The sequence below is a fragment of the Ruditapes philippinarum genome, unplaced genomic scaffold (assembly GCF_026571515.1).
Source record: "Ruditapes philippinarum isolate M1 unplaced genomic scaffold, ASM2657151v2 ctg3342_1_1_1_1, whole genome shotgun sequence".
Classification (NCBI taxonomy): domain Eukaryota; kingdom Metazoa; phylum Mollusca; class Bivalvia; order Venerida; family Veneridae; genus Ruditapes; species Ruditapes philippinarum.
Genome location: NW_026863859.1, coordinates 1 through 12,157, shown reverse-complemented (window position 1 = coordinate 12,157; position 12,157 = coordinate 1). Strand labels below are relative to the sequence as shown.

At 34.1% G+C, this 12,157-nt stretch overlaps 1 protein-coding gene across 1 annotated transcript in view; it reads right to left on the bottom strand.

Moving 5' to 3' along the window:
• LOC132723561 (adenylyl cyclase-associated protein 1-like) overlaps positions 1-11,133 on the bottom strand; it is a 45,584-nt gene extending 34,451 nt beyond the window's left edge. Inside the window, exons 1-3 of the mRNA XM_060708298.1 lie at positions 10,437-11,133; positions 9,553-9,656; positions 2,496-2,573 (exon numbers count right to left, since the gene is read on the bottom strand). Coding sequence (XP_060564281.1) covers positions 2,496-2,573; positions 9,553-9,656; positions 10,437-11,118 — 864 coding nt within the window. The 5' untranslated portion in view covers positions 11,119-11,133. The remainder of the gene's footprint in view (positions 1-2,495; positions 2,574-9,552; positions 9,657-10,436) is intronic.
• Positions 11,134-12,157: the final 1,024 nt, after the last annotated feature.

Sequence of the window (12,157 nt, the reverse complement as noted above, 5' to 3'; positions counted from 1 at the left end):
TCAATGCATCGTTCCTGGGCAGACTGTCAAGCAGTTTACCAGTACTAGTCGCCTGATTCACAGTCCAATGATGCTCTACCTATTGAACTAACTGGACAGCTAAAATTCATGTTGCTTTAATCTTGATTTTACATTAAATGCCATAAGAAATATAGTGGTCAACTAAAAGCTTATATTTTTATTTTGTAACGTTCAATTGGGAATTTTTTTACTGTGAATTGGGAAAATAATATACTATTTTCAATTGGGAATATGACCGAATATCTGCTATATCTAATTAGCCAAAAAAAATCCCAGAAAATCATCTTTAACACGTCATGAAAGACGTTTCTTGGGTTTATATGATGATGGCACAGGCCTTCAGGTGAAGATACTTGAGAAGGCAATCATTCAAAAAGATGTAAAAAATTAATAGTTAAACAATGTTGGTAGAAACAAAATGAACTTAGATTGTTATTATGCTTTTTTTTACCACCAAATTTTCCATAGGCATACCAGTATTAGATGGACAATCACAAATGGATTTCTATTTACTAAATTTTGTAAAATTTCATTCATTCTTAATTAGTTTAATGTTAATTTATTCTCAACATCAACTATACTTTGCTCAGCTGATGAAATGAAAAGCACTTGTGTCTAGCCATCAGATATTCAAATACTGTACCTATAATGACAATTATGCTGCTTCACAAAGGGGAATAATTATGCTTTGAATAAATTCATAATTATGTTTGGATTGTCTCCCTTAGACTATGTTGTATTTTGCCAGTCTAGTCTCAATTTAAGGAATTTTCATGAATTAAGAGATTCCCTTTCATCCTTAGTGTATTCTGTTGCATATATGGTGGTGATGTGGTGTTGTTTTCAGTCTGGATCACAACAGTAACCCACATTGAATTAACCAGAACACAGTTCAACCACCGCATCATTCCTGGGCAGGCTGTCAAGCAGTTTACCAGTATAAGTTGCCGTCACTTTTACAAATAACTGAAACTTCTGTACATGCCAGAGCAGAGGTCTAACGCTAAAGACCAAAGAAAAGATTTCATGATCAATCATAACAAAAGTGACCGATGCACCGTCCGGGAATCGAACCTGGGTCGCCTGATTCACAGTCCTATTGAGCTAACCGGACGGCTTCTGTTGCATGTATTGCAAATAATAAATCTTTCAAACTAAATCTTGGTTTCTTGCTCACTGCCTAGTTTAACTGTTGGGGTTATTGTCATCCCTGGTACTACCTATAGGCCCCCATGGGTATCTTTTAGTATACTAGACAGTTCCCATTCTTGTAAAAAGTACCAATTGGTACCTGAAAATACTGAACCGCCCCCTGAGAACTTAACACGCCAAAAATTGATGTTGTAAAGCAATTTACGTATTAAAAGCTGCTCTTGATTACTACAATCAGCAAGCATTTGAGTTGAGAAAACATGTAGTTAGTAACATAAATCTTAAAAGATTCCTTTTTATTCCCTCCCCTTTCACCCACTTGCTGCTTGGATGTGAGCCCTAAGGCCATAAAATAAGAATTCAAGTCAGTCTTCTTTAATAAGACATAATTTGGTTGTTGCTTTATTTGTTATTCAGTGCCTGGTTTAACTTCTTTGGGTTTTATGTCATCAGAAAAGTGTTTGCACACTGTAGCAAACTAGTTGATTACATTTACAATTTTTAAAAATAAAATTGTTTTCATTTGTAGAAAAAAATTATATTGTTATCCATATTACAAGACACAAAGGAAAAATCTGTGTGTGTTTTAATATAACCAGGTACCAAAAAGTATTTCTAGGTACTGTTGGGTTATTTGAAAAATATATTTTAAAAGAAAGGTTCACAGGGTTGGAGCCTACAAGTTAAGTTCTCAGAACGACAGTAACCCAAACTGCCCTAGATTTATTTTGTCCATATTTCTATAAACTCTAAAACTCAAGCAGTTGACTTTGAGATTTGATTCTTTTAAACATTCACATTTTGGGGGTTGACAGCAAACCTACAGTAACTTATATGATGTTTGTTTGTTTGTTTGTTTCATTTTACGCCTTTTTCCAACAGTATTTCAGTCATATAGACGGGAACTTATATGAAATAAGGAAGGATTTACAACAGTTTTGCAATCAAGCCTCAATTTGTTTATTTTTCATCAATACTCAAAAGATCTTCAAAAATGAAATATCACTTCCTTTTGAACAATGGAATCTCTATGACAAGAAAGACAACTCTTCTCAATAACAGCTAATACATCTATTCAAGTTCTCTCCCTTTAACAAAATCTTGCATTTATTTCATTTTTCTCAGTTACCTCCCTTTGATTAAACTGGCTCATTCCTTCTTCACAATATTTCGAATATCTTGCATTTATTTCGTATTTTTCAGTAGCCTCCCTTTGATTATTAAATTTATCACAGTGAATATCCAAAATTGAAATATAAAATATAATTGTTTATTTAAGATAAATATATCATGTTAAAATACCGTAATTAAATCATATTTACCTGAGCAGGTTTCTTGCTTTTTGAGGCAATTACAAGGAAATCCCTCAAACTCTGAAAGGAAGCTTTTACCATATTGGCCTGCAAAATAAAATAAAAATACATTAATACCAATGTTACTACCAGTATATATAGTAACACAATTTAGGGCATTTCAAAGCCATTATGGCAATGACTTTTGGCAATTTGGGCCACTTTGCTACTCTGCATTATTTTTCCACATTGGGTAAGTGAATCAGCGTACATACAAAATGACATACTCAACTTTCATCAACTTTCAAGATGGCTGCTAACATTGAATGAAATGTAGTCAATTAATGACTGGCACACAAAATTTTAAGTTTTGATGACATAATCAATCGCTAGTTTGTTAATCTGAATGTCAGATTATTTGTTTACATTGACAACTGTCTGTTTCTTAGAAAAAGGCGACAACAAAGATTAGCGGCAATGTCTAAACGCCGTATTTCCGGTAAAGGTACGAGGGCTGTCCCAGTTTGTCATTGACAACAGCATTTAAATAAAAAATACTCAACGGAAATCTTAAAGATGTTAATACTTGGTTGCTGCTCGTCAGGGGTTCGTACTCACACTGCCTGGAAGGGCCGCTGGACCCTCATAAGCATAGAATACACACTGCTCCTCGCTATAATGGTGAGCAGCAACCAAGAAATAACCTCTATCTTCTAATTTGCTGTGAATACTGGCAGCCATAATGACCTATCTATACTAACAGTATAAAGCCATCTTAGTACAGTATGTTCTATATCAAAGATTTTCCCCTGTGTTTTACAGGCTGTTACCCCTAGTCAAAAATAGATATATTTTCTCCTGAAAAAGGTTATATTTTCCCCTGAAATGCCCTGTGCAGTGCTTCACCAGAACCAGCAGCTCACTTATATCAGCTAGAAGTCACTATTGATAGCCTCTGCTTAGATAATGTACCATGCATGCTAAATTGAAATGAAATTGAAAATTTTATAAAATGTGCGGGTAAATTCCACTCCTAGTTATTCTTAGTTGTTGGTATTTTACTTCAGAGATTTCCCCTCTTTTCTGATTTACCGCGCTATATTTTCCCCTTCAGAAAGCCAGAGTTTGTTTTGAAAATTGAAAAGAATCACTGTTATACACTTATATAATTGGTTTGCTTAAACGCCCAGTATGCCCCACATTATGCTATTATTTTATTTCTCTAAAGATTTTCAGTTTTGATGCTCTAATAAAGTTTCCCAAAAGTTACTCATTGCCGAATTCCCTGAACCATGTTGTGCTTCTGTTGCTTTTTGGCAATTAGCACTGTTGCAATGATTTAGTATTTTGTATAGAAGTTAAAATGCTACTTTGTTTACATTTTGCCACTTTTTATTACAAACTAATGTTTAGAATTTTCTGCAGGTGAAAAGCATCTAACATGTCTAAAACTATTATTAAAACGTTATAAAATTCATGCTTGCCCGTAATAAAGAAGAAAAAATTCAAATGTTCTGGGGCATAATGGGCCTTTAAATATAGGAAAATATTTGCCAAAATATAAGCACAGCCATGCAATACCAATTTTACGGAAGCCGTACGGGTATGTGATAAATACACGCAAGCAAATAATTCTACTTCTATTGTTATTCCAAGGCCAATTTTACTATTATAATTATATAAACTGAAATGACAAAATCGTCTTCATGAATTAACAAAACAAGATAATTACTTTCAACTCTGCCATCTTACATGCAGACAATAATAATGAGAACAAAGTGTTTAAATGAGCAGAAAGAAATTTAATCAGTACAAAGTGATCCAATGGTACAAACTATGCATATCTACTTAACTCAAATTAAACCTTACTGAATTTTTTTCTCTCAATCTTTTCATTAATAATCTTTTGTGCAGAATGATTTACACATCTGACAGTATTATTTTATTTACTGGTATCTCATGAATTAACTGTTGAAATCTATTGTTCCTCCAATTTTATCTGCTGATAAACATTTTTTTTTTAACAAAACAGGTAAAATTGTCTAAATTGAATGTTTGACACAGTGAGAATAGGTGGGGGGGGGGGGGATAAATGGTTCTTTCTCGTTAATTTCATTAAATAAATCTTTTATTGTCAATGTTATTGACTGCCAATGTTAGATTTATCAAAAATGACATAATTTGATAGAAAACTGTTGTTAAATTTTTCTATTCAAAATGCACGCAATTGTGCAATACATGTGGGCGGGAATTCGTTTTTATCTTCTTAAATAGATATACGCTGTAAATATGTATACAAAAAATAAATATTGGAGCATTTATCCACTTAAAAGCAGAATGAAACGTGAATACATGTCTATTTTTATTGTGCGATGGTATTGAATTGAATGAATGTGTGTGTTCAGGTAAAATGACATGGTCATGTGCATGTATGCAACAATAGGCTAAGATAAGAGGAATAATCTACTCAGCAATTTTAATTTCCATTAATTTTAACATCTGTTTTTTTATTAGCAATTTGATTCAAACTACAGGTCTTTAAGTTTAAATATGTATCGATTTTAAGTTTAGCTCTACAATTGATGAAATATTTTAACAAATCTCCTAGTGAAACCCTGGAGTCAATCATCCTATATAGTTTGAATATTGTGGGCCAAATAGACTAAAGTTATGCTCCAGAAACTGTTTTCAGTTTTAAGGTAATAGTGACCGTGACCTTTGACCTTTTGACCCCAAAGTCAATAGGGGTCTTCTACCCAATATGGGCAATCATCCTATGAAGTTTGAATATTATGGGCCAAATGGAACTTAAGTTATGCTCCGAAACCAAATTGCTAACGGACGGACGCCTGGGGGTATAACATAATATGCCGTTTCGGGCATATAAAAAGCAAGGAAATTTGTTTAGCAGATAATGTATCCCGCACAAAGTACTTGTTATTTCTAACTCTTTACCCCCCCCCCCCCCACTTCCAAAATAAAAAAATTATCAACTGTTTTCAAGGAATATTTTCTAAACCTTCGATTAAGCTCAAATGGGCATCATAATATCCTGGTCATATCTTCCTTCTGTCACTACAGAATTTCTTAATGAAGTTTACCAAAAATCATTTTGTATACATCTTTTATTCTTTATTTTTACTTTACGACCATATGTCTCTCTCTATTACAGTATTTTACGTCTCTCTTTTTTCTTTTTTTACTATATTTTACTTTCATTTTAAAGCACAAATTTCATTTGCCAAACTTTTTACCCCACGAAATTATTTTTATGCAAATGAGCAACTTTGATTGCCACCTGTCAAAATCTTTCTATTTATATTTTCATACCGCTTAACTTGACAAAAAAAAAATTCTTTTTCGTTTTTTTTTTGTTAAGTAATTTAATCTATTGTCATCGGTCTTTTCATCGCTAATTACATGTATTGAACGGTCTCCATTGAAGTACTTGACTGATAAAAATCGTACCAGTAACTCGTAAATAATGAAAAATGACTATGCATAATGCTTGCAACGAAAGCCTCAATTAACACAAAAGAAAAACATGCTAAGTGATTGAGTCATTATAATTTGGACCAATTCAATAAATGTAAAAAAAAAGACTAGAAAAAACACACACTAAAACCCAGTAAAAAGTAATTGTTTCTTTACAAATTTATTGTTCCTCAAGACTCCTTATAAAAAAGTTTTCATTAAGTTGCATTAATTATTTACTCTCTAAGAGTTATTATAATTATGCTGATTAAAAAATGCACAAGAAGTTATTTTTGGTTTATGTATAATTATGCTTAATATACCGTAAAGTCTGTAATAAAGTGGCAGCCCTTTCCTTACTTTCAAAAGCAATAAAACAATGTCAGATGTGTATACATCTTATATAACCCAAATCATATAACCATATAACCATTTGCCAGAAATTACATCCCTGTGGGCATTTAATATAAATTCTACAGCAAAATTTACTCTTTTCAATAAAATTTTATTGTGATTTGTTCGTATCTGAATCAAAATTTCACAAACTTGATTTTAATTAGGCTCTCTTTAAAAAGATACTAAAATAGATTCTAAAATAATAACCATTAAAAGATCTATGTGACCGCAAAACTACAGTAACTTATATAGAAATACATGTACAAGACTTACAACTGTTTTGCGCTCAATGTACAATTGTAGAAGCAATCATTTTTGAAATACCTTCATTAAAATGAGAATGCTACAGGCTAAAATGAAAACACTGTAAGAAAAAGTTTCAAAGGGTATAAAACTGTATAATTATATCAGTACTTTTTAGTTGTTTTTTTTTATTTGGTTTAAAGTGGTACTGTCACAATATAGGTCATGGTGACTTTTCAGCTTTACCTGTGGAGGAAGACCTCAAGTGCCCTTCTGTGCATTACTTTAGGCACAAACTGTCACCTGAGTAGAACCACTGACGTTAGCTAGCTGGATAGCTTTCTCACATGAAGAATCCAAAGACTCTGGCGCCGCTCGAACCTACAACAGTAGGTGAAAGGCAAGTGGTTTGAACTCAACAACCTTAACTACTGGGCCACGGATGCCCCATAAAAATTGTCAGAAAGGCCCCTACCTTAGGAATGATTTTATTTCACTTTGCATGATAACAAGAGCTTTCTGTAAGACAATGCAATGCGCTTTACTATTCTTAGTACTTAATAGTAAGAAAAGGGGCATAACTCAGAGTTATGGGACCTGTGGCCATCACTTTAGATAAACAAAGAGAGCAAGTGTGTGTACTTTCAACTCATTCCCTTCAGCAGTTTAGGAGATACCCAACCAATCATTTCTTGTATGGCCAAACTTAATATATTTAAAGATGCCTTCAACTTTTCTGAAGGCTAAATATGTTATTTTTAGATAAATCATTTCATATAATTGTCAAATTAAAATAATTGAGGTGAAGAATTAATTTTGCCTACGACCAAATACAATCATGTACATAAACAATAAAGAAACTCCTAGATACGTCCTATCTACTGGTCTGCTCTCTATATTAAATTTAGTAAAGCAGACAATTTGTTTTCAGATCTTCTATTTTTAGAAACGAAAGTCACTGATGCGTTATAAATAGCTCTCAGGATGCTGCTTTCATCCATTTTCTAGCTAACGATTCAATTCCCCCATTTCAATATTTTTATTAGAAATAAGTTATAAATAGCTTAGTATCGGAACGCTGTTATGAAAAAGGCTTCACAGTGATATGATGCGCTTTTCCAAGATAAAATTACTGAAATACTTAGTTTGAAAACAACACTGAATTGTTTTTCCAATGGAAATAAAAGCTGAAGGCCTCTTATTCCTTAATAACCTCTTGAACAAAATGTGATCAGCCTATGCCACCAGTATAGAGCCAGGGGAGCCTGCACATATTTTACATTCATATCCATTTACAAGTAGATCGTAACGTTTACTAAAAAAACCAACAACAGGGTCAAATTCAAACGTGCCAGGTCAATATTGTTGGACAAAAGATACAATCAAATATTTTGAAAATTTCTGACTTGAATTGTCGAAAAAGTTGGTCAAGCTTGCATTGTTTTGTTGATTTTTAAGAAAGTGCATTCATTCTCATTGTTGACTGACCGCGTTTTATGGTTTTGTGTTACTCTCTCTTTTGATCGTTTCCCGGATAACTTCAGAACATAGAAAAAACACTTTTATATTCAACAGAGCATAGAATCAAAACATAGAAACTGTTTGTCTCTTAATTGCTATTCATATCACTTTTCAAGTAAAAAAAAGCTTTTTTTCACACTTAACTACCTTTTAAGAAGCCACGATCACATTTATTCTTCTCAAGTATTTTTTTATTATTTAAGGTTCTAAACATAGCCTATCTTGTTACATAATCTCTTTAACCTTATAACTAAATAGATGTTATCTCAGCAAATGTGGGTTTTTCCAAACTTATCGACCCCCCCCCCCCCCCCACAAGTACAAGCAAACTTTTACTATAATAACTTCTGAGTGCAACACTGATCTCAATAGTTCAGTCAAATTGCTGTAAAAATTTGTTTGAATCCCTGGACCCAAAATATTCTTCATATTGTGGCTGTATAAATTAATGAAATTATGCTTAAATCCACCTCCTGGACTTTACATGCACTGCTGCTTCTTGAGATAATATATGGCTTGAGAGTCACATATAGATAGTTCCTGTTTTTTACAATATTTACCTCCCTTGCCATTTTTTCTTGGAGGGGTGGGGGAGGAGGGGGGGGTGTCAATATTCTATGTTATATAATTGACAAAACATGAAAACTTCAATATAAACAGCTGATTTTGGTGAACTGTCAAATTTTTTTCATACATAGGAAGGGCAATTTAATTATAGTACCAATATGTAAAAGATTCTTATCAGTTTTCATGAATATGATAGAATAATACAAGATTTTATCGTATTTTAAGAATATAATACATGTATACTGGGAATGAAACTCAAAATGGTGGCAAAGGGAGGTAATAATCGCTATGTGAAAAGCATCCATTCCCGTAGTCTGCAAAATAGACAGTTCATGGGTTTGAGAGATAAAGATTCCCTGGGGTCAAGGGAAAAGCATATCATATCAGTGGTTGGGGGGTCAATCATCGGCACAGTTGTGTGAGGTACACTTTGGTAGCTGGACGTTTCACCTCCTGGACCTCTCGGCATTGATCTTTTCACCTCCTAGACGTTTCAGCCATGCTATTTGTTGGTTATAGTATTGTATACTGTAGGGATTCAACAGTATACATGTATATCATGACCTATGTTGTACCAGTTTGATTGGTCAAGTGATTGGATTATCTTAAGTGACCAATCAAGCTGTAACAACAAAAGTCAAAGACAAAAGGTGATAAATTAGTATACAATCAAGCCCTTATGGATAATAAATCAAAGGTTTCTTTAACTTGGATAAAAGAAAATAAAATATGAGCTGCGCCATGACAAAACCAACAAAATGCGTTTGCGATCAGCATGGATCCAGACCAGCCTGCGCATCCTTGCAGTCTGATCAGGATCCATGCTGTTCGCTATCAGTTTATCTACTTGTAATAGGGTTTGTATATTCTATACAAAGCTACTCACCTGGGTTTCAACGTCACCACCAATCTTAGCGCTAAGGGTCATATACTTGGCAAATTCTCCTGCCAGGACAGCATCGAAAGCCTTTACAAATGGGGCTGCTACATCTATAATATGCCATAATAAACAAAGTAATAAAACAATATCAAATATCATATACAATTTTACAATTTAAAAAAAAAAAAATACCAATTTCTTTACATAAAAAAAATATTCTGGTGTGAAGTCAGAAGTAAAATGCATGTCACGCCAATACTGTTTAAGTATTAAGGCAATTTCTCTGCTGTTCTTGACGGAGAAAGACCTCAGGTGTCCCTCCAGGCATTATTTCAGGCGAAGCAAGGGGCACCTGAGTACAACGCTGATGTTCCATGAGCTAGCCAGATAACATCCTCACAAGAAAGAATCAAAAGTCCCTGGCAACATTCAAACTCACAGTGTTTAACAACTAGGCCACAGACACCACTCAACCATGTACTAAATCATGCAGAAACCTGACACAAGATCAAAAAGATAGCCAATTCAAACCACTGTGTCACAGTATTAATTAATGAGTATTGTTTTTATAATTATATCAACTGTCGACTTTTCAGCTACTAGTCAACAGAAGGAAGCAAACCTCAGATGCTACTCCATTGCATAATTACAGGTAAGACTTGGCATTTTAGTAGAACCACTGATCTTCCATAAGCTGCTAAGAGACAAGACAGCTTTTCCCTCATATGAAATAAACTAAAGCACCTAGCAGAATTTATAAGCACTGCCAGTGAGGGGTAAATGATCAGATCTGAGCAAGCCACCAAAAAGACCCCTCGCAATGGATATCTTAAACCACCCAGTGACAGTGGCTAAATGTACTGTTATGAGAATTAAGAATAAAATATTACCAGGGCCTGATGAAGCTGGTGCTGATGGACTGCCTGATTTCACACCTGTGACTGCCAACGATTCGAGCCTTGCCGCTACAGCCTCAAGACGACTGACCGCCTGCTGCATTTGTTCTGCTGACATGACGTTTTCTTCTAGTTCACGCTGTGCACGTAATTGTCGAACTTTTCGTTGATGTTCTGCAAACTTTTCCTCGGTTGCCGAATATCTTTTGCTTATCTCTTCCTGCAAGTTAAAGTCATTTAGAGACGAATTAGAAAAAAATTGTTCCCTACTACGATTTATTTCTTCACGTATGCTTAAAGAGCTAGTTACGCTCATTTGAGACGTATACCTCGGATTTTTCTTTTCCCCTATTTCTTCACTCTTTTGTGACATATAAGTAGGACTCTTTTTATCTACCTTTTCTGAATCTTTTTCCTCCACTTGAGCTTTCTCCCCTGTTTCCCCTTCCCCAGTCTGGTTCTCAGTTTTCTTAACACTGCCATTTTGTTCGGGACTGGTTTTCAATTCAGACTCTGTCACTTCAGTAACAGTCACTTCAATAGGAGATTCAATATCATTAACATTATCTTTACCATCTTTATCCGTATCAACATGTGAATCTTTATTTCTCTCTTTATCAATTTCCTCCTCCACTGCTACGTCATACTCTCTCCTCTTTGGCTTACAGCAGAACATTTCTCTCTTTTTAAACCTTATACCTTTTGCCGAAACACAAATTTTCCGCTTTAATTGTTTATTATTAAAGCAGAGTGCTTTATATGAAATCTACTAGTTATTTTTTCATTGTTAGTAGCGAAAAATTTCCCCGAATCGTGATCTTTCCACTTACATACAATATGTTACAACACGTCATTTACATATGATATATATGTATAATCAAACTATCACCCCCTGTTAAAAAATAATTCAAAATCAAATTTCATATATCTTTCCTCTCTTTATCACAATAACAGATTCCTTTTTTTCTTTTCTACTGTCTTTTTTGTGGTGTAACACTTTTTTGTAAAGAAAAAAAAAAGACAAAAAAATCCTTAGAATTCCAGCACCATATAGAATTTTAATTACATGTACAGCAATTTTAGTGTAGTGAAACAAACATCACACCTTATTGAGAGACTCTTATTAAAACAAAAAGGTTTCCTATGTTAGAAGTTAGCGATACTTTACGTACATTAAAAACTTCATTGGGTACATGACACTAGTTGTTTCCCCCCTTTTTACAGGTACTTGAAAAACAATATAAAAATATATGAGCCGCGTCATGACAAAACCAACATAGTGCGTTTGCGACCAGCATGGATTAAGACCAGCCTGCACATCAGCGCAGTCTGATCAGGATCCATGCTGTTCGCTATCAGTTTCTCTACTTATGATAGAGTTGGTGAGCATCCTGATCAGACTGCACGGATGCGCAGGCTGGTCTGGATCCATGCTGGTCGCAAACCCATTATGTTGGTTTTGTCATGGCGCGGCTGCATATAGTCTTTGTCAATCTTGCGTACTCAACAATACATAAAATTCCCTTTAGTAAACCATTCCCTACTATAATATTCTATTTTATTACTGTGAATCGCCATTAGGCTCAAATGACCTGCAGTTATATGTACATAGAAATACTGTTTCAAAAAAGTTCAGAACAACACTCGTTTATATCCAAATATAAAATAAAGGGCATAGAACAGTCTTGCATCAACCTCTCAGTTTAAAAAAAAAT